Source organism: Bufo bufo, chromosome 3, assembly GCF_905171765.1.
Source record: "Bufo bufo chromosome 3, aBufBuf1.1, whole genome shotgun sequence".
In the NCBI taxonomy this organism is placed as follows: Eukaryota; Metazoa; Chordata; class Amphibia; order Anura; family Bufonidae; genus Bufo; species Bufo bufo.
Genome location: NC_053391.1, coordinates 390,503,520 through 390,527,615, shown reverse-complemented (window position 1 = coordinate 390,527,615; position 24,096 = coordinate 390,503,520). Strand labels below are relative to the sequence as shown.

Below are 24,096 nucleotides of genomic sequence, written 5' to 3'. Positions count from 1 at the left end.
CTGCGGAAGGATAGTCACTGATTACACATTTAAATGAAAGATAATTACTTTTATTTGTATCCCTACTGTAATCATTAATTAATCTTTTTAATTGTCTTCAATAAAAAGCGTATTTTTTTAAGGAATTTTTTGGTACTCATTTGTTTGTGAATTAGTATTTAAATTAAAGATTTATTTGTTTTAGCGCCCTACGTGAATATCCATGTTCTATGTTGATTGAGTTTTCTATAAATGTTTTATCATGCTTTACTATCAAATAATGATATTTATGCTATGACCTATAGAGTCACTTTGCTCTCACTCAATTTCATTTAATAGAGAATGGTGTAACTATCAAATTTGTAAATCTCTTAATTTAAAGAATATGTCTGCATCCAACTGAAAAAAGCTGTAAAGTCATGGGCACTAGGGGTCTCACTTCCACCTAATTTGCAGTCCACTGTGTCCCTAGTAACAGAGATACAGAAGATGGCAGATTTCACAAAACGGATACACCCCTGCTTCTGAGAGAAATTAATCTAGCTATGCAGCTGAAGCATGGAATAATATGGCTGAAAGAAACATTAGGGAAGCCAGAAAAAACCTTCTCCTTCACAGTTATGATAGTACAAAAGAAGCATAGCCATTATGCAAACTTTTTTTAAAACTCAGGTACACTTTAAGCCCTCATAGGGTAAACAAAGTTGAAAAAGATTACGCCTGTTCATAACCAGTTTTCAGCTCGGGAATATTTCTCAGATTTTTATTAGTGGTTTTCAGGAGTTGTTCAATCTAATTTTTTATATACAAAAGGTCCCTGAAAATAGTCTGTAATCTGTGGAGAAACTTGCCAGCAAGTACACAAGTGTTATGTACAGGTGAAAATTAAGCAGTAAATGTTTGCTGTTGAAATCAATGACTGGAGTGATAATCTGTTGATGTTCCAAAAAGAACTGTAGCTCTAAAGGCCCCCATACACATTAGTGTATTGTGGGCTGAACCCACTGTGCTGACAGTCTAATTTGTATGGGGAGCGCCTGATGATGTCAGGGGGGAGAAGGATTGGGTGAAGTGAATATTTCCATCCGATCCTTTTGTTCTTCCAGGATAGAAGCCGCCATGAGAAGTGTCTGGCAGCGTCTTTCTCCTGTCTCCCCATTGAATACACACAGACGTTTGGCCGATCTTAAATTCAAACAAAAAAGGAAAAACCGTGCTGCTTAGAATAAGTCTAGGTTCACATTAGAAGTAAAAAAGGAGTGTCTTTGCGATGTTATTCCTCAGTATTTTGCGTGGATTATCACAAAGCTCGATGCTCTAATCTCTAAACCTGACATAGTGAAGTAACGCCAACTGAGTTTAAATAAAAATAATTATTCTACTCACAAGATCCATAAAACAACAATCATATAAAATGTTCAAACAGTCAAAATCCACTCTGATACGTTGCCTGTATTTGTAGTGCTGCAGGTCCCAGATGTGATGTGGGCAAAGTTCACAAAGTCAATCTAGCGTTTTTGTGTAGGACCGCACTGCTGAAAGCTTTTAAAGATCTTTTCACCTAACATGAAGCCAATCGCAATTCTGGATATAGGTAACACATCAACCTCCACATGTGAGCTCTCCTCTTCCAACAGGCGCTCCTGTGAGATATCAAGAGGCTGTAGCAATAGTGAAGCACTGATTTTTCACGTCAAACAAAGTGAATATTTCCATCCGATCCTTTTGTTCTTCCAGGATAGAAGCCGCCATGAGAAGTGTCTGGCAGCGTCTTTCTCCTGTTTGAATCATTGTTAATGGGCTCTTTTATCTTTGCTTTAAATTGTCATTTGTTTTTGCGAAATCCCGAAGGAAAGAAAACCGATCAGTTAAATCATTGAAACTACAAAAACAAATTAACGATACATATAGTTGCATGTTGCTTGAATATTAAGCATTCACGGTACTCGATTGGACTGGAGTATATAGTCAGAGATCATGTAGTAATTCTTCAAAGATAATATACCAAATATACCAAAAGTGGGACATTGTGTCTTATAGTCCAAATGCTAGTGACGGCTTCCATTATGGAAGCGGTCATTAGTATACGGGAGGCACGGGGAGGTGAAGGCAGCGCTGCGCTGGCTGTACTCACCCTTCCTGGTCTTCTGGGTCCTGCTGTGCAACTTCAGGTCATAATGCAGCGTGGGCCAGAAGAAGCGTTGAGGCTAGCAGTGAGTCCTGGACCTGCAGTGCCATCCGGAGCAAGTGGCGTAAGTAAAAAAAAATTTAATGTCTGATCTGAGGTCTGATTGGGGTCTGATCTGGGGCTGATTGGGGGTCTGATCTTAGGCTTATGGAGGCTGGGGGGGTCCAATCTGAGGCTGATGGGGTCTGATCTGAGGCTGATTGCGGTTCTGATCCGAGTTTGATGGGGGCTGGAGGGGCTGATCTGAGGCTGGGGGGCTGATCTGAGGCTGATGGGGAGGCGGGGCTGTCTGATATTGGTCTGATCGAAGGTTTATGGAGGCTGGGGGGGTTTGATGGGAGGCTGATGGAGGTTGGGGTCTTAGGCTGATGGAGCTTCAGGGTTTGAATTTGGGGTCTGATCTGAGGTCTGATGAACAATGGTTGTCTGATTTGGGGGTCTGATGAGGTTTCGGGGTCTGATGAGGGTCTGATCTGAGGTCTGATGAAGAATACGGGTCTGATTTGGGGGTCTGGTCTGAGTGCTGGCAGAAAATATTTTTTTTCTTATTTTCCTCCTCCAAATCCTAGGTGTGTTTTATAGTCTGACAAATACGGTATGTATAAATCAAATAGAGTAAAGAGTGTGTAAATCTAGTTATTTGTTCCAGAGGTCCTGTCACACATGGCTCATGATACAGGGACAGACACCAATAGCAGAGGACCCCTGTGCAAAAACAATATATGCATTCCTTGATTTCCAGCTGTGAATTTGATAGTACCTATAGTATGTTTATCATTGAACTTACCTGATAATAGTTATGAGATCAGGGCAGGCTTCCTGATAAAAATCAGCTTGTGATATCACATCTCACCTCACAAAAGCCATTGAAAAAGTCAATTAACATTTTCTTGCCATTGTTTACTTAAAGGGGTTCTCCAGGAATAATTAAAAATGGCTGACAGCAACGTGTTCTAGAACGTGAGCAGGACAGGGTTACCTCCACTTGCAGAGCTCCCTAGGGTGGTGAGGGGCAGGGCCTCACTACATACTACACTCTGGCACTTGCATATACAGATGTAGCAGGGTAAACACTCAAACCCTTAACTCAAATTTCTTAACTTATCGGGTTATCTTGAAAAAAAAAAAGCCATTGAAAAGCAATTGAAGGTGTTTGCTTAACGCATTTAGTTTAGATAACATCTCATAAAGCATGTGTGTTAACTCTACTACATCTGTACTACATATGAGTGAGTGTTTCTGTCAGGCTGCTCAGCAATGATGGCATATCATAGGCAGGATCACATTATTACCATATATTGTAGAGCTGTGTAGTGTGTAGTGAGGATTTGCCCCCTCACCCCCTAGACTGCTCTGCTGTTGCTCATATTCTAGGACAGATTGCTGGTGGTCTTTTTAAATGATTCCTGGAGAACCCCTTAAAAGGTCTTCTACCAGCAGATTTATAGCAGTAAAACAGGCTGACCTGAGACATGTGCGCTGTTCAGTAGAAGCTATCAATCTTCTTCCCATCCCCATATGTGCTCGCATTTCAGAGAAAAATGTACTTTTAATGTATGCAAATGAGCCTCTAGGAGCAACGTGGGTCTTGCTGTTACACCGAGAGGCTCCGTTCTCCCTGCAACTGCAGTGCCCTCTGCACTTTGATTGGCAGCGCCAGGCAGTTTAAACGTCCATAGCCTAGGCAAAGGATTTGACGTTGGTAGAAGCTGGGTTTTCAGAAGAGGAGCGTTGCTGGACTGGGTTTACGAAGAGGCTGTTGCAAGTAACTTTAGAGAGGTAAGTAAAATTCAAGCTTTCTACTACAGGTTAGTTATGTGTAATTAAGGTGGGTTTGTAGGACCCGCTTTTTCCTGGAATATGCCTTAATGCTACAATTAGGTTACTATAGGCTTAGAGTGCATTTGAGGCACCTGGGCTGGTGCCAACTATACTTATGAGACATTCAAAATCTACAATAAAAAGTGACATTTTCTGGAGGTTTTTTTTTTCCCAGTTTTAAAAGGGTTGCCCAGGATTAGGAACACATGGCTGCTTTCTTCCAAAAACAGCACCACCCCTGTCCATAGGTTGTATGTGTTATTATAGCTCTGGCTCATTAACTCGAATAGAGCAGAGCTGCAATACCAGACACAACCCCATGGACAGGGGTGACATTGTTTGTGGAAGGTAGCAGACATGTTTTTTTTAGTCCTGGACAACCCCTTTAATATGACTATTAGATGAATACGCACAATGGAATAGATACCTGGCCAAGGTGTCTCCTGAGATGGAATGTACTGTAACTAAATAGTGTATGTGTCATAGTCAGCTTTAAAAAAATGTAGGCCACAAAATCATGCAGAGGCGCCTTGTTTTAGGTAGAGAGGGTAGAGGGTTATTATCATGTCTCATTTTGGATGTTAGAATTGTTTTCTAACCAGCATCTTATGACAATTACAGACATCATTGGACCTGTATTATTCCTGGTAGTGCCAACACTGCCATAACCAAACAGTGGCCTGGAGAAATTAAGAAAAGAGTAGAGAGAACAAATGTTCTACGATGTGTCTGTTTCAAACATGAAGCAAGCCATCTTTGTTCAAATTTTATTGCATTATTTTGTACAGTAAAAAACACTTAACTCCTTAAGGACCGGGCTCATTTTCACCTTAAGGACCAGGCCATTTTTTGCAAATCTGACCAGTGTCACTTTATGTGGTGATAACTTTAAAACGCTATGACTTATCCAGGCCATTCTGAGATTTATTTTTCTGTCATATATGGTACTTCATGACACTGGTAAAATGGAGTCAAAAAAATTCATTTTTATTTATTAAAAAATACAAAATTTATCAAAAATTTGGAAAAATTAGCAAATTTCCAAGTTTCAATTTCTCTACTTCTATAATACATAGTAATACCTACAAAAATAGTTATTACTTTACATTCCCCATATGTCTACTTCATGTTTGGATCATTTTGGGAATTAAATTTCATTTTTTGGGGACGTTAGAAGGCAAGGCTTAGAAGTTTAGAAGCAAATCTCAAAAACCCACTTTTTAAGGACCAGTTCAGGTCTGAAGTCACTTTGTGAGGCTTACGTAACAGAAACCACCCAAAAATTACCCCATTCTAGAAACTACACCTCTCAAGGTATTCAAAACGGATTTTACAAACGTCGTTAACCCTTTAGGTGTTCCACAAGAGTTAATAGCATATGGAGATAAAATTTCAGAATTTCGATTTTTTGGCAAATTTTCCATTTTAATAAATTTTTTCCAGTAACAAAGCAAGGGTTAACAGCCAAACAAAACTCAATATTTATTGCCCTGATTCTGTAGTTTGCAGAAATACCCCATATGTGGCCGTAAACTACTGTACGGGCACACGGCAGGGCGCAGAAGGAACGGGCGCCGTGTGGTTTTTGGAAGGCAGATTTTGCTGGACTGGTTTATTTACACCATGTCCCATTTGATGCACCCCTAGAGTAGAAACTCCATAAAAGTGACCCCATCTAAGAAACTACACCCCTCAAGGTATTCAAAACTGATTTTACAAACTTTGTTAACCCTTTAGGTGTTCCACAAGAGTTAATGGCATATGGAGATAAAATTTCAGAATTTCGATTTTTTGGCAAATTTTCCATTTTAATAAATTTTTTCCAGTAACAAAGCAAGGGTTAACAGCCAAACAAAACTCAATATTTATTGCCCTGATTCTGTAGTTTGCAGAAACACCCCATATGTGGCCGTAAACTACTGTACGGGCACACGGTAGGGCGTAGAGGGAAAGGTGCGCTGTGTGGTTTTTTGAAGGCAGATTTTGCTGGACTGGTTTATTTACACCATGTCCCATTTAAAGCCTCCCTGATGCACCCCTAGAGTAGAAACTCCATAAAAGTGACCCCATTTTGGAAACTACAGGATAAGGTGGCAGTTTTGTTTGGACTATTTTTAGGGTACATATGATTTTTGGTTGCTCTATATTACATTTTTGTGAGGCAAGGTTACCAAAAATAGAAATTCTGAAATTTCATCTCCATTTGCCATAAACTGTTGAGGAACACCTAAAGGGTTAATAAAGTTTGTAAAATCAGTTTTGAATACCTTGAGGGGTGTAGTTTCTTAGATGGGGTCACTTTTAGTTTCTACTCTAGGGGTGCATCAGGGGTTCTTCAAGTGGGACATGGTGCCAAAAAAAAGGCCATCAAAATCTGCCTTCCAGAAACCATACAGCGTTCCTTTCCTTCTGCGCCCTGCCGTTTGGTCATACAGCAGTTTACGACCACATATGGGGTGTTTCTGTAAACTGCAGAATCAGGGTAATAAATATTAAGTTTTGTTTGGCTGTTAACCCTTGCTTTGTTACTGGAAAAAACAGTTTAAAATGGAAAATTTGCCATAAAATAGCTGTTTTGGCACCATTTATTTTATTTTTTTTACCTTGTTCATCTGAGCGATTAGGTCATGGGGTATTTTTATAGAGCAGATTCTTATGGACGCGGCGATACCTAAAATGTCTACTTTTTATTTATTTAGGTAGGGGCTCATTTTTTGCGGGATGAGAGGACTGTTTTATTGGCACTATTTTGGGGGGCATATGACTTTTTGATCGCTTGCTATTATACTATTTGTGATGTAAGGTGACAAAAAATACCTTTTTTGCAGTGTTTTTATTTTATTTTTTTGACCGTGTTCATCTGAGGGGTTAGGTCATGGGGTATTTTTATAGAGCAGATTCTTCCGGACGCGGCGATACCTAATATGTCTATTATTTTAGTTTTACATTCTGGGAACCATAGTTTTTTTTTCGATCGTCAGTGGCTAAATGGAATTAAAATTGGGGAAGGGGATTATAAATTTAGTACTCCATGGAAGTGTGGTACTCCCTGAAGCAACCGTCAATGCAGAGGCCCGGATGATCGGGGCATGTGTCACACTGAGTGGGGGTGTCCTTCCATATACCCCTCCTGTGACACACTCTGCACTTTTTTTGGGACCGTCCCTTCTTTCACCACACCTGAAAAGTGTTGGCCAGGGACAATCCGGGCGCCTCCAGTTCCCGAGGTACTCCGGCCTGCTCTTTCCCGGTCAGAAAAGATCTGGGCCTTCAGGACTGCCTCATAGAACTGCAGGAATTTCCCTGTGTTGCCAGCACTCCGGGACAGCACATAAGAGTTGTACAAGGCAACCAGTACCAAGTAGACCGCAACTTTTTTGTACCATGCACGGATTTTGCGCATGGCATTATATGGCTTGAGGACTTGATCAGAGAGATCAACTCCTCCCATATACCGAATGTAGTCGACGATACAATCTGGCTTGAGGACCGTTGCCGCGGTACCTCGCACAGGGACAGGGGTGATGCCGTTACCGTGAATTGTGGACAGTACAAGGTTTCCACTGGTAAGGGCACGGGTCTCACCCCTGGGGATAGGTACCTGGAGGGGGTGGGTAGGGAGGCCGCGTTGATTTTTCCGCACGGTCCCACAAGCGGACGTGGATCTGGCGGCGAGGGACTGGAACAAGGGGATACTAGTATAAAAGTTATCCACGTACAGGTGGTAAACTTCATCTAGCAGTGGGTGCATAAGGTCCCACACAAGTTTCCCGCTAGCACCCAGAGTGGGTGGACATTCTGGGGGTTGAATACGGGAATCTCGCCCCTCGTACACACAAAACTTGTAAGTGTACCCTGAGGTACTCTCACAAAGTTTGTACAGCTTAACGCCATACCTCGCCCGCTTAGAGGGAACATACTGGCGGAAAATGAGTTTCCCCTTGAAAGCAATGAGAGACTCATCAACAGCGACCTCCCTTCCAGGTACATAGGCCTCCAAAAATTTCCCCCCTAACTCTCCCTGCCTAATCTACCTCTCCCTACCTCTCCAAAATACTCCAATGTGTGCCTGATGGAACAAAAAAACTTACAATCCAGCCGAGCTCCTCTCTCTCCCGCTTCACGGACCTGTATAAGCGGGGAGAGGAGCTCCGGCAATTCAAAACTGACGCTTTGCCCGCCCACGTGCCCAGCCGACCAATCAGAAGCGATCCTGAGAGGTGGCGTAACTGCCACCTCTCAGGATCGCAGGACGGTGATTGGTGGTGTATTATCACACCACCGATCACCGTCCTATTCCGGGTTATCGGGTCACCAGAGACCCAAATAACCCGGAAACGCAGCAAACCGCAGGTCTGAATTGGACAATGTCACAGGACAATGATTTGAGCAGGCATCTTGTTCCGATCACCGCCCGCCGCGCGGCGGTGATTGGAAATACACAGGGCGTACAGGTACGCCCTGTGTCCTTAAGTACCAGGACATCAGGGCGTACCTGTGTCCGTAACAAGTTAAACGGGTATTCCCATCTCAGACATTGGGGGCATATCGCTAGGATATGCCCCCATTGTATGATAGGTGTGGTTACCAATGCCCGCAAAGTCCTGGAGGGCGCACTGTGCATGTCCATTTATTCCTATGAGAGCGCTGAAAATAGCTAAGCACTGGCTCGGTTATTTCCTTCAGCCCCATAGAAATGAATGGAGTGGTGGCTGCTCATGCGTGGTGTGCCTCCCAATCATTTCAACGGAAATTCTGAAAATAGCTGAGCATGCCGCTAGGCTATTTTCAGCGCTCCCCTAGTAATGAATGGAGGGCGGCCACGCTTGCGTGGGGCGCCCTTGGCACTTTGTGGACTCTGTTAAAAATATAGGTGCAGGTCCCAGAGGTGGGACATCAGACATGTCCTAGCGATATGCCCCCAATGTCTGAGATGGGGAAAAAGCCTTTAACTGCCATTTTGTTTTTTGTTAAATTTGTAGGGCAATTGAATATATGAGGGAGACAGTGAAGGGAGGGCAGTGCAGCGAGTGTGGCACATCTTCACTATTCAGTACTGCTCTGAACAATGAAGACATGCATCACACTGCCAAAACTCAACTTTGGGGTCAGTTTTTTCATTAAAACATGTCAAATCAATAAATAAATTGTATTGAAATTTTTTTATTATCAATTGTCTTACACATTCAATAAAAAAATGGCAGTTACACTTTAAAAGAAAGGGGTTTTCTGGTTTGAGAAGTTAAAGCTTTTTCGTTACATATATGTATTATACTACTTATTTTTTAATATACTTTGCAAATCAATACTTAATAGTTTTCAAGTCTCCTCTTGCAGTCATTGAATATGTAAATATATCAAAGGTCAATACAGAGGTTTGTTTATACGCTGGACTGTAACAAGGGGACATCCTCTACATCTACATCAACATAGAAGAGGATTCTTTACTGTAAGAGCAGTGAGACTATGGGAGGTGGTGATTGTGAATTCACTAAGAGTTCAAGAGGGGCCTGGATGTATTTCTGGAGAGTAATAATATTACAGGCTATAGCTACTAGATTTCTTGAGATATTGGGGGTCATTTATCAAACTGGTGTAAAGTAGAACTGGCTTAGGTGCCCATAGACACCAATAAGATTCCTCCTTTTATTTTCCAAAGGAGCTGTCCAAAATGAAAGGTGGAATCTGATTGGTTGCTATGGGCGACTAAGCCAGGTCTACTTTACACCAGTTTGATAAGTGACCCCCTTTGTTCCAGGGAGTTATTTTACTGCAAGAAGAAATACATAATGAAAATGTATCAATAAATGTGGAATATTAGACATCACACCAAGAAGTTACGCGACCCTGTAAGACACAAGGGTGCAGGAAATGGAATGCCATTAAAATGATAAAGTACAGTGCCTTTATTCAAAATATCAAGAAATTCTGATAATCCAGCAATTAGATTTTGTTCAGAAAACTGCAAGATATTATAATATGGTATAATAATAATATAATATTCATTTATAAGAAAGCAAAGTGGTAATGACATACAATATGCGGCAAATCATTAAACTAGGTATACTAATGCTATATCTTTCCCCACAGACACTGGCTGGCTACAGCGTATTTATGGTTAATAATCCCATACATGGTGTATGACATGTACGCTATGTATCTTCGCCATTGGTATAAGTGTAGAGACAGCAAAGTCTTAAATGGGAAAGATCACTTCTCCGCTGCAATGAACAGCCTTCTGCAGAAAGAGTTTCTAATGCTTGTTCATCACATATCCATCCTGACCATCCTTGTGCCAATTGGACTGGTAAGTGGGCCAGCAGTGGAGCTGAATGTTTTATATACTGTACAGTAGGAAGTACACTGCTTTCAGGATATACATATATAGGTTTTGGGGTGGACTTACTTTTCCAGGACTATAATCCCTGTATTTTATGGGTTGTTACTTTTTTTACATTTCCATCTTAAATCCAGATTTTTGGTCTTTTCAGTTCTGGTGATTTTATGAAGATATGTGCATGTAAAATTTGGCCTAAGTTGTATGTGTGAACTCTCCAATGGTGTGCAGTGGTATCTGGCTATGCTGGATACGATAAGCTCCAGTAGTCTCTTCCTCTGCTGGAGTTTGTCCAACAAATGTGAACCTACCCTATGCTTTATTTTAATCACTGTATTTGGGGCCCTTCGCAAACCTTTTTTTTTTTCTTTGCTGGAATACCCCTTTAAGGCCCAAAATAGACTGGTCATTAAAGGGTTAATCATGCTTGTTACACTACATGCTAGTGAGATTAGTGTACATGGGTGTAGCTATTCTTGGATACGTAATGTTTTATATAATAAGGACACTGCTGTATATACAGTGGATATAAAAAGTCTACACACCCCTGTTTAAATGTCAGGTTTCTGTGCTGTAAAAAAATGAGACAAAGATAAATCATTTCAGAACTTTTTCCACCTTTAATGTGACCTATAAACTGTAAAACTCAATTGAAAAACAAGCTGAAATCTTTTAGGTGAAAACAAAACAAAAAAAACTAAAATAATGTGGTCGCATAAGTGTGCACACCCTTTTATAACTGGGGATGTAGCTGTGTTCAGAATTAAGCAATTACATTCAAAATCATGTTAATGTCACGGATGAAGTTAGCAGATAGCTGGAACATATAAATAAACGAGCGACTGGCTTGATCCCAAACTAAGGAGCTTATAGGTGAGCCCTATAAAACCCTAAGAGCTCTCCCTGACTGTTATGCCCATGCAAGGGTCTGTATGGTAGACGATTGCATGCCCGCATACCTAATACTATGTGACACCTGAAAACCCTATAATAGTGAGGGGACACGACCACCGGCTCCCTGCACTTAATACGGATGGAGTCAGGGTCACCTAGAATCAAGCCAGCAAGGAAACAAAATAAAGTAAATGACTTATCTGAACAAACAGCAGAAGCAGCCTCCAGCAGTGAACACCTCATCCAGGAAGTAGTATAAACCGCAAAGTGAGGCAGGGAGGGATTATAAAGGAAGACGATTAGTCGAAATAAGTAACACCTGGCAGAAGGAAAGGAGATGAGAAAGTGAAACCAAAACAAAGAACATCATACAAGAGGTAGAGAAGAACGTCTGCCAGATCTTCTCACAGAACTGGCGGTGACAGTTAAATAGGAGTCAGCATACACCTGCCATCATTTAAAGTGCCTCTGATTAACCCCAAATAAAGTTCAGCTGCTCTAGTTGGTCTTTCCTGAAATTTTCTTAGTCGCATCCCACAGCAAAAGCCATGGTCTACAGAGAGCTTCCAAAGCATCAGAGGGATCTCATTGTTAAAAGGTATCAGTCAGGAGAAGGGTACAAAAGAATTTCCAAGGCATTAGATATACCATGGAACACAGTGAAGTCATCAAGTGGAGAAAATATGGCACAAAATCCCTCCAAAATTGATGAAAAGACAAGATGAAAACTGGTCTGGAAGGCTACCAAGAGGCCTACAGCAACATTAAAGGAGCTGCAGGAATATCTTGCAAGTACTGGCTGTGTGGTACATGTGACAACAATCTCCCGTATTCTTCATATGTCTGGGCTATGGGGTAGAGTGGCAAGACGAAAGCCTTTTCTTACGAAGAAAAACATCCAAGCCTCCCAAAAGCATGTGGGAAAAGGTGTTATGGTCTGATGAAACCAAGGTTGAACTTTTTGGCCATAATTCCAAAAGATATGTTTGGCCCAAAAACAACACTGCAAATCCCCAAAAGAACACCATACACACAGTGAAGCATGGTGGTGGCAGCATCATGCTTTGGGGCTGTTTTTCTTCAGCTGGAACTGGGGCCTTAGTTAAGCTAGAGTGAATTATGAACAGTTCCAAATACCAGTCAATATTGGCACAAAACCTTCAGGCTTCTGCTAGAAAGCTGAACATGAAGAGGAACTTCATCTTTCAGCATGACAACAACCCAAAGCATTCATCCAAATCAACAAAGGAATGGCTTCACCAGAAGAAGAGTAAAGTTTTGGAATGGCCCAGCCAGAGCCCAGACCTGAATCTGATTGAAAATCTGTGGGGTGATCTGAAGAGGGCTGTGCACAGGAGATGCCCTCGCAATCTGACAGATTTGGAGTGTTTTTGCAAAGAAGAGTGGGCAAATCTTGCCAAGTCAAAATGTGCCATACTGATAGACTCATACCCAAAAAGACTGAGTGCTGGAATAAAATCAAAAGGTGCTTCAACAAAGTATTAGTTTAAGGGTGTTTTTTCTTCCCTCTACCTAAAAGATTTCAGTTTTTGTTTTTCAATTGAGTTGTACAGTTTATAGGTCACATTAAAGGTGGAAAAAGTTCTGAAATGATTTATCTTGGTCTCATTTTTTTTACATCACAGAAACCTGACATTTTAACAGGGGTGTGTAGACTTTCTTATATCCACTGTAGTCAGTAGTAGTAATGGTAGCGTTTACACCTGAATACATCTGATGTAATAACAGGTTTTCAGCTCACCATGTACATGTCAGCTGCATTAATTACGGTACACCAAGTACAGCATATTACTTGTATCAGCATGTGCCGTCATACCATGCACTTCTTCCTGCAAGGTCTTCTTGCTAGGATATGCTGATTTTAACATTCTTAGGGCTCATTCACACGTGCTGTCCGTTGCCATATTGCGGACCGGATTTGCGGATCCGCAATACACGGGCACCGTTCCGTGTGCATTCCGCACACGGTGCTTCCTGGGGTTCCGTTCCGTGCCTCCGCAGCGCAAAAAGATAGAACTTGCTCTATCTTTTTGCAGAAAGGACGGATCGCGGACCCATTCAAGTGAATGGGTCCGCGTTCTCCATGCGGCTGGGCCACAGTCGGTGCCCGTGCATTGCGGACCGCAATTTGCGGTCCACAGCACGGGCTTTACACAGTCGTGTGAACAAGTCCTTACTCTTTTCCTTCTATTTTGCAGTTTATAAGAGGCGATATTGGAGATTTTTATGTCGGCTGTCTCTTAGTAGCAGAAATGAGCACTCCATTTGTATCACTGGGCAAAATTTTTATACAGGTATGTGTCAGGGTTCAGTGAGTTATTTATATAAAAGCATTGCTATAAAGTTTACACTGAAAATAAAGTATTAGGCACATAATTTTGTCTCTTTGCAGTGATCTACAGTAATGCATATACTGCATGACCTCCTCTTAGAATCAATATGACTGCATTTCCTCTTGTCACTTTTTTAAAAACTGGAAAGACAATTAAACAGGTTGTCCAGGATATTAAAGGGGTTGGCCACCTTTTGGGGAGTTTTGCCAATCCCCTTCCCCGGCCAGACTTGCAAAAGGAAAGCATACTTATCTGGCCGTCCCCCGATAGGTCTTGGCTACCTTCACTGGTCCCCCGCTGTCCACATCTGCTTTGACACCGCTGCAGCCAATCACTGGTTGCAGCGGTAACCTGCCCTTGTGTCAGGTCAATTCTTCACATTACTGCGGCCAGTGATTTGCAGCGGTGTCAAAGAGAATGTTGACAGCTGTAGAGATGAACAAGACAGCCAAGGATGGTTAGCGAAGGAGCCAGACCCAGTGGTGGGGAGAAGATAAGTATGCTTCCTTTTAGCAGGTCTGGCCAAGGAGGGGTGGTTGTAAAAAAAGAATCCAAAAGGTGCCTAACCCCTTTAAGAAACTTTGCTAAAATCAGGAAATGGTACAGCAAAAAATAAATAAAAAATCACTTGTTAAATCTCCCGCTGCTCTTATGCCCCCCCCCCCCCCAGTCTTGCAGCAGTCACCTACATTATTCATGTGACTGTTGCAGCCAATCACTGGCCTCAGCAGTTACATGCACTATATCAAAACTTCACCATTGAGGCCACTGATTGGCTGCAGAGGTCATGTTAATTATGTGCATGACTTCATTGTTGCAGAATTGGCAAGGACCAGGAGCTGGAACGCTGGAGGATTTTTGTTTTACCATTTCCTGCTCTTAGGCAAGTTTAAACTCTTGGAAAACACTTTTAACAAAGTTTGGCTATTACGCTAACTTTTTATTTACTAAGGCCACTTTCACACTTGCCTGCCGGATCTGGCACGGTGTTAGCATGGATCCGGCAGGCTGTTCTCCCCCCGGACCCTGCTACTGCAAGTGTGAAAGTAGCTTAGTTCTTACTCTTGAAGTATCTGTTGAAGGTTCACATTCAATCAATAAAAGTGAAGTGAAAACTATGTTGTAATTGGTTGTTGTGAGCCAAAAAAGACACACAGCAAACCCCCCTTTCCCCCCCCCGTAAAGGAGTTGCGCCATGATTAAATATAAACGCAAAGCTCCTGTGTCCAGATATTACAGATACTGTATTTGATTGTCATGGCGCCCCCTGATTTGATTCACAGTCATGCTTGTCCTTCAGCGCTGGACACATTGGTTGGCCTTCTGAGAGGGAATCAAAAGATCGCCAGGGGCACTATTAACCACCTCAGCCCCCAGTGCTTAAACACCCTGAAAGACCAGGCCACTTTTTACACTTCTGACCTACACTACTTTCACCGTTTATTGCTCGGTCATGCAACTTACCACCCAAATGAATTTTACCTCCTTTTCTTCTCACTAATAGAGCTTTCATTTGGTGGTATTTCATTGCTGCTGACATTTTTACTTTTTTTGTTATTAATCGAAATTTAACGATTTTTTTGCAAAAAAATGACATTTTTCACTTTCAGTTGCAAAATTTTGCAAAAAAAACGACATCCATATAGAAATTTTGCTCTAAATTTATAGTTCTACATGTCTTTGATAAAAAAAAAATGTTTGGGTAAAAAAAAAATGGTTTGGGTAAAAGTTATAGCGTTTACAAACTATGGTACAAAAATGTGAATTTCCGCTTTTTGAAGCAGCTCTGACTTTCTGAGCACCTGTCATGTTTCCTGAGGTTCTACAATGCCCAGACAGTACAAACACCCCACAAATGACCCCATTTCTGAAAGTACACACCCTAAGGTATTCGCTGATGGGCATAGTGAGTTCATAGAACTTTTTATTTTTTGTCACAAGTTAGCGGAAAATTATGATTTTTTTTTTTTTTTTTTTTTTCTTACAAAGTCTCATATTCCACTAACTTGTGACAAAAAATAAAAAGTTCTATGAACTCACTATGCCCATCAGCGAATACCTTGGGGTCTCTTCTTTCCAAAATGGGGTCACTTGTGGGGTAGTTATACTGCCCTGGCATTCTAGGGGCCCAAATGTGTGGTAAGGAGTTTGAAATCAAATTCTGTAAAAAATGACCTGTGAAATCCGAAAGGTGCTCTTTGGAATATGGGCCCCTTTGCCCACCTAGGCTGCAAAAAAGTGTCACACATCTGGTATCTCCGTACTCAGGAGAAGGTGGGGAATGTGTTTTGGGGTGTCATTTTATATATACCCATGCTGGGTGAGAGAAATATCTTGGCAAAAGACAACTTTTCCCATTTTTTTATACAAAGTTGTCATTTGACCAAGATATTTATCTCACCCAGCATGGGTATATGTAAAAAGACACCCCAAAACACATTCCTCAACTTCTCCTGAGTACGGGGATACCAGATGTGTGACACTTTTTTGCAGCCTAGGTGGGCAAAGGGGCCCATATTCCAAAGAGCACCTTTCGGATTTCACTCCTCATTTTTTCCTGAATTTGATTTCAAACTCCTTACCACACATTTGGGCCCCTAGAATACCAGGGCAGTATAACTACCCCACAAGTGACCCCATTTTGGAAAGAAGACACCCCAAGGTATTCCGTGAGGGGCATGGCGAGTTCCTAGAATTTTTAATTTTTTGTCACAAGTTAGTGGAAAATGATGATTTTTTTTTTTTTTTTTCATACAAAGTCTCATATTCCACAAACTTGTGACAAAAAATAAAAACTTCCATGAACTCACTATGCCCATCAGCGAATACCTTGGGGTCTCTTCTTTCCAAAATGGGGTCACTTGTGGGGTAGTTATACTGCCCTGGCATTCTAGGGGCCCAAATGTGTGGTAAGTAGGTAAATGACCTGTGAAATCCGAAAGGTGCTCTTTGGAATGTGGGCCCCTTTGCCCACCTAGGCTGCAAAAAAGTGTCACACATCTGGTATCTCTGTATTCAGGAGAAGTTGAGGAATGTGTTTTGGGGTGTCTTTTTACATATACCCATGCTGGGTGAGATAAATATCTTGGTCAAATGCCAACTTTGTATAAAAAAATGGGAAAAGTTGTCTTTTGCCAAGATATTTCTCTCACCCAGCATGGGTATATGTAAAATGACACCCCAAAACACATTCCCCAACTTCTCCCGATTACGGAGATACCAGATGTGTGACACTTTTTTGCAGCCTAGGTGGGCAAAGGGGCCCATATTCAAAAGAGCACCTTTCGGATTTCACAGGTCATTTTTTACAGAATTTGATTTCAAACTCCTTACCACACATTTGGGCCCCTAGAATGCCAGGGCAGTATAACTACCCCACAAGTGACCCCATTTTGGAAAGAAGAGACCCCAAGGTAATCGCTGATGGGCATAGTGAGTTCATGGAACTTTTTATTTTTTGTCACAAGTTAGTGGAATATGAGACTTTGTATGAAAAAAAAAATAAAAAAAAAAATAAGCATTTTCCACTAACTTGTGACAAAAAATAAAAAATTCTAGGAACTCGCCATGCCCCTCACGGAATACCTTGGGGTGTCTTCTTTCCAAAATGGGGTCACTTGTGGGGTAGTTATACTGCCCTGGCATTTTCCAGGGGCCCTAATGTGTGGTAAGTAGGTAAATGACCTGTGAAATCCTAAAGGTGCTCTTTGGAATATGGGCCCCTTTGCCCACCTAGGCTGCAAAAAAGTGTCACACATGTGGTATCGCCGTATTCAGGAGAAGTTGGGGAATGTGTTTTGGGGTGTCATTTTACATATACCCATGCTGGGTGAGAGAAATATCTTGGCAAAAGACAACTTTTCCCATTTTTTTATACAAAGTTGGCATTTGACCAAGATATTTCTCTCACCCAGCATGGGTATATGTAAAATGACACCCCAAAACACATTCCCCAACTTCTCCTGAGTACGGCGATACCAGATGTGTGACACTTTTTTGCAGCCTAGATGCGCAAAGGTGCCCAAATTCCTTTTAGGAGGGCATTTTTAGACATTTGGATACCAGACTTCTTCTCACGCTTTGGGGCCCCTAGAATGCCAGGGCAGTATAAATACCCCACATGTGACCCCATTTTGGAAAGAAGACACCCCAAGGTATTCAATGAGGGGCATGGCGAGTTCATAGAAATTTTTTTTTTTTGGCACAAGTTAGCGGAAATTGATATTTTTAATTTTTTTCTCACAAAGTCTCCCGTTCCGCTAACTTGGGACAAAAATTTCAGTCTTTCATGGACTCAATATGCCCCTCACGGAATACCTGGGGGTGTCTTCTTTCCGAAATGGGGTCACATGTGGGGTATTTATACTGCCCTGGCATTCTAGGGGCCCTAAAGCGTGAGAAGAAGTCTGGAATATAAATGTCTAAAAAATTTTACGCATTTGGATTCCGTGAGGGGTATGGTGACTTCATGTGAGATTTTATTTTTTGACACAAGTTAGTGGAATATGAGACTTTGTAAGAAAAAAAAAAAAAAATTCTGCTAACTTGGGCCAAAAAAATATCTGAATGGAGCCTTACAGAGGGGTGATCAATGACAGGGGGGTGATCAATGACAGGGGGGTTGATCAATGACAGGGGGGTTGATCAATGACAGGGGGGGTGATCAGGGAGTCTATATGGGGTGATCACCACAGTCATTGATCACGCCCCTGTAAGGCTTCATTCAGACGTCCGGATGCGTTTTGCGGATCCGATCCATCTATCAGTGCATCCGTAAAAATCATGCGGACATCTGAATGGAGCTTTACAGGGGGGTAATCAATGACAGGGGGGTGATCAGGGAGTCTATATGGGGTGATCACCACAGTCATTGATCATGCCCCTGTAAGGCTTCATTCAGACGTCCGGATGCGTTTTGCGGATCGGATCCATCTATCAGTGCATCCGTAAAAATCATGCGGACATCTGAATGGAGCTTTACAGGGGGGTAATCAATGACAGGGGGGTGATCAGGGAGTCTATATGGGGTGATCACCACAGTCATTGATCATGCCCCTGTAAGGCTTCATTCAGACGTCCGGATGCGTTTTGCGGATCGGATCCATCTATCAGTGCATCCGTAAAAATCATGCGGACATCTGAATGGAGCTTTACAGGGGGGTGATCAGGGAGTCTATATGGGGTGATCACCACAGTCATTGATCATGCCCCTGTAAGGCTTCATTCAGACGTCCGGATGCGTTTTGCGGATCGGATCCATCTATCAGTGCATCCGTAAAAATCATGCGGACATCTGAATGGAGCTTTACAGGGGGGTGATCAGGGAGTCTATATGGGGTGATCACCACAGTCATTGATCATGCCCCTGTAAGGCTTCATTCAGACGTCCGGATGCGTTTTGCGGATCGGATCCATCTATCAGTGCATCCGTAAAAATCATGCGGACATCTGAATGGAGCTTTACAGGGGGGTGATCAGGGAGTCTATATGGGGTGATCACCACAGTCATTGATCATGTCCCTGTAAGGCTTCATTCAGACGTCCGGATGCGTTTTGCGGATCGGATCCATCTATCAGTGCATCCGTAAAAATCATGCGGACATCTGAATGGAGCTTTACAGGGGGGTGATCAGGGAGTCTATATGGGGTGATCACCACAGTCATTGATCATGCCCCTGTAAGGCTTCATTCAGACGTCCGGATGCGTTTTGCGGATCGGATCCATCTATCAGTGCATCCGTAAAAATCATGCGGACATCTGAATGGAGCTTTACAGGGGGGTGATCAGGGAGTCTATATGGGGTGATCACCACAGTCATTGATCATGCCCCTGTAAGGCTTCATTCAGACGTCCGGATGCGTTTTGCGGATCGGATCCTTCTATCAGTGCATCCGTAAAAATCATGCGGACGTCTGAATGGAGCTTTACAGGGGGTTGATCAATGACAGGGGTGTAATCAATGACAGGGGGGGTGATCAGGGAGTCTATATGGGGTGATAACCACAGTCATTGATCATGCCCGTGTAAGGCTTCATTCAGACGTCCGGATGCGTTTTGCGGAACCGATCCATCTATCAGTGGATCCGTAAAAATCATGCGGACATCTGAATGGAGCTTTACAGGGGGGTATTCAATGACAGGGGGGTGATCAATGACAGGGGGGTGATCAGGGAGTCTATATGGGGTGATCAGGGGTGATCAGGGGCTAATAAGGGGTTAATAAGTGACGGGGGGGGGTGTAGTGTAGTGTAGTGGTGCTTGGTGCTACTTTACTGAGCTACCTGTGTCCTCTGGTGGTCGATCCAAACAAAGGGGACCACCAGAGGACCAGGTAGCAGGTATATTAGACGCTGTTATCAAAACAGCGTCTAATATACCTGTTAGGGGTTAAAAAAAACACATCTCCAGCCTGCCAGCGAACGATCGCCGCTGGCAGGCTGGAGATCAACTCTCTTACCTTCCGTTCCTGTGAGCGCGCGCGCCTGTGTGCGCGCGTTCACAGGAAATCTCGGCCATCGCGAGATGACGCATATATGCGTGACTCTGCGCAGGGCTGCCACCTCCGGAACGCGATCCTGCGTTAGGCGGTCCGGAGGTGGAAAGAAGAATACATATAACAAACGTAGGAAGCTCACCAGAATAGTGCTCGGCCGGCTATAACCACTTAGCTAAAATTGCAAATTATTTAAACAAATGGCCGGCTCTCAAGTAATCAATATACAGTTAATATGACATTAAAAATAATTCATATAAAAACATAAAACAATTAATAATCGCAAACGTTTTCACAGTCACGGTCCCTCTTATATTTCTAATTGCGGAGCTCACGCAAATTCAAGTTAAGTTCAGTTCACAAGGTGCGGTATATATAGTTAATTCCTCATATATATCTTTGATTTATATCTGATGTCAAAATAATGTCACTCCAAGCTGATATTTTATATTTGGTCTGATGTAATTGCCGTGGTACAGTTAGCTGTAATAGTAGAAGAGAGGCTCTATATTTAGTCATGCAGGGTGAATCGCGCTATCGTGCTTCTTACCGATACCCAAGTTTTTTCGCGTGGCCCACGGTCAGTATTGGGTAGGTGGATGCGTTCCTACCTTGGCTGGAGGCACTGTGTTATACCTAGTGCAGGTCCTGAGCAAATGGTCCATGACACAGGGATTTAAAGCGCACCAATGATAATACCAGTCATGGGCTGCATAGACATAAGTGAAAATTTTATCTAGGTTGCTTCCTTAAAAGGGTTGTTCCAAGATTTAAAATATGAGTGATTGGTGGGGATCCCACCACTTAGACCCCTAGTGACCATGAGAATGGCGGTTCTGTGTCCTCCTAAATCATTGGAGTACTGCTGGAGCATGCATGCTGACCCTACATTCTTCTTTTATGGACTGTCTTGTGGAGCACAGGTCCCCAGTTCATGTGACCGTTGCGGATCCCAGCAGTCGGATAGGTATAAGCTCTTGGGATAACCCCTTTAAGTTGCTTAGAATAGAAAACTAAGGCTTCTTTCACATCTCACATAGAATGCCGGGAATCGGCTGGACAGAAACTGTTGGATGTACCGTTTTTGACCGCCAAATCCCTGCATATTTGCCAATTGCGGCCGTATGTCTGCTGGACCCCTTATAATCAATGGGGTCCGGCGGGCAGGCAGCAGTATCTGGCAGTGCCAGACCCAAAGAACTCCAATAGATTGTTCTCTGCCGGAACAGCCTGCCAGAGAGCTAGCGGTACAGCCTCACAGTTTCCCCATAACACTGACAGTCACACCCTGCCTCCATAACACTGACAGCCATGCACTGTCCTCCATAACAGTACCATTTACACAGAGCATAATTAGTAAATACTTGCCTCTGGTGTGGTAAAATGTGACGCTCCTCTCTACTCCAGTGACATGAAAGATATACATATGAGCTCACTACGGCATGTGGTCAGTCATTAGTGGGTGATCACATTAATTGTCCAAGTCCTTTGATATCCGTGACCAGTGCAGGGAAGAAAATGACTTCACTCCATGTCAGTCTCATAGGACTGAATAGAGAAACTGACTGTGGGATCCAGAGAGTGTGATCAAAGGGCCCATTCCCACCACCATATTTTACTGTCTGCGTCAGTTCCGCAATTTTGCGGATTGGATGCAAACCTATTCATTTCAATGGGGCCGCAAAAGATGCGGGCAGCACACTGTGTGCTGTCTGCATCCACGCTTCTGTTCCGTGGCCCAGCAAAAAAGATAGATCATGTCCTATTCTTGTCCGTATTTGCGGACAAGAATAGAAATTTCTATCATGGAGAAGGACGTTCCGATTATTATCAATAAATTGATCATTTAAGTTTTAAATAGAGAGCATGAGTAAATCTGTCCAAATTTTATCAGTTTACAGAATGTATGGTTTTAACTAGTAAGAAATATAGATACATTCCCTTTAACACTGCCGATTTAACAATACAAATGGTTCTGTCAGTGTATTCATCAATGTCTTAAGTTGTGCAATAGAGACATAGATACACATGAAAATGTACTGTAGAATTTTAGTATTGATGGCATATACTTAGGATTGGTCATCAACAGCAGATTGGTGTGGGTTCGAGGCCTCTTCATTGTGTACCAAGCACAGCACCATACGTGGTGTTGTGACTGCCTGGGATTGCAGCTCATATGAATGGGACTGAGCTGCAATACCAGGCACAGCCACTGCGCAATGCACAGCGCTGTGCCTGCTAATCAGTGAAGAGGCTGCAGTGCTTGTGGCCGTGCTGCTGATTAGTGAGAGTGTCGGGAGTTGGGCTTCCACCAATTTGTTATAGGTGACCTAATAAAGTTCATCAGTAGCAAAGTCCCAGAATACTCCTTTATTTATGCCATAAAATGAATATGCTATAAACTTGTAGGAAGAGTGACCCCATAAACAAGTAGTTCATTGTGGCTGGTATCACATTGGCATCCATACTAATACAGTGCACTATTTTTCCCGACAGATGAATCTGCAGAACTCCTTATTGCACAAAGTGAACGGTGCTTTTGTCCTGCTAACATTTTTTGCCTGCCGTATCCTGCTGTTCCCTTTCATGTACCACGCCTACGGGAAGCAGTTTGGGATTCCACTCTACAAAGTGCCTTTCAACATTCCTCTGCATTGCAACATTACAATTGCCACCATTATGGCCCCACAGATATATTGGTTTTGGCTTATTTGCCGAAAGGCCATGAGACTATACAGCAACCCGTCCTCCTACAAAGACAGATAACATTTAGTAGGTGTAAGCTACAAGCATGCTATATAGCTGGGTTTTCTAGTAGGGACTGGACTCCTGTTCCTCCATGTTACAGCAGGGGAACTGTGGTCCTGTTCATGGACAGTGACTACCTAATCTGTATTGTAAACCTTTTGGAGTCTTGGTACAGGCTTCCAAGTCACACAAACACTACAGTTATATATTTTAGATACAAAAAGATGGTTTATAAATCACAATGTGATTTTCTACAGATTTGCACTATATTTGTTATGGGTAATCTGAAGAGTATTTGTTTTACATCTTTTTATTATAATGAAATAGCAAGAATGTACATTTTACAGATACGTATCATGCCCAGTAAGAATTGTGCTGCATGTTTCTGGATAAATAAGATGGTTCTTTCCATTTTCTGTAAAAGGGATTCTGTCACCAGATTCAACCCTATTAAGCTAGCTGACAGCGATGTGCTAATGTCAGCTGAACCTAACTAGCCTATTCCTACTTTTATCTATGCCCCCGTTACTCCAGAAATCTAACTTGTATAATATGCTAATTAGCCTCTAGGAGCAGGGGGGGCTTTGTTCCTGCTCCTCGAGGCTCCGTTCTCCCACCAATGTCGCCTTCCTCCAAGTCCTGAAATCTCGCGCCGTTCAGTATTCGGTGCAGGCGCGGTGAGGAAGCTGGCAGCCTGCGAGCATCTTTCCCTCACCACGCCTGCACCGAATACTGACCGAATACTGTATGATGAAATCATTCATGTCAATAACAAAGGTATATTGCGGACATGCTCTGGGAGAACTATCAGAACGTATAAAATGCCTCTATAGGCATAATCCTGGTTGGGTGTGAACCCAGAACTTTGGTCAGATACTAAAATGAACATATATTTACCATAGTGGTAACTACGTGTCGTAACGCACTAAAACTAGATGTATGAGAAAAAAAACTGTATACCGGTAAGTTACCATTTTTCATCAGAATCTTGTGATATTTCGTGATTCATATAAACAATCCAGCAGCTATTTAACCCCTTCCTGTATGATGAAAATGTTAGGTCATGGTTAGGTGCTGATTCCTGCACTGTGATATATATCTTCAGCATGGTGATCTCGCAGGGACTATAATTGCACCCGTGAGATCAGGAGCAGGGCTTTTGCTGCAACTGCTGAGATTGGAGATTACTTCAATCCTTCCGATTCTAGCATTTTAACCCCTTAGATGCCACGTTCAATAGCAACTGCGGCCTATAAGTGGCTAGAATGAGGGCTGGAGTCA

At 42.5% G+C, this 24,096-nt stretch overlaps 1 protein-coding gene across 1 annotated transcript in view; it reads left to right on the top strand.

Moving 5' to 3' along the window:
* Window positions 1–23,032, top strand: part of TLCD3A (TLC domain containing 3A) — a 53,284-nt gene extending 30,252 nt beyond the window's left edge. Inside the window, exons 3-5 of the mRNA XM_040421947.1 lie at window positions 10,079–10,295; window positions 13,439–13,534; window positions 22,564–23,032. Of these exons, the coding sequence (XP_040277881.1) occupies window positions 10,079–10,295; window positions 13,439–13,534; window positions 22,564–22,833 (583 nt within the window). The 3' untranslated portion in view covers window positions 22,834–23,032. The remainder of the gene's footprint in view (window positions 1–10,078; window positions 10,296–13,438; window positions 13,535–22,563) is intronic.
* The last annotated feature ends 1,064 nt before the right edge of the window (window positions 23,033–24,096 follow it).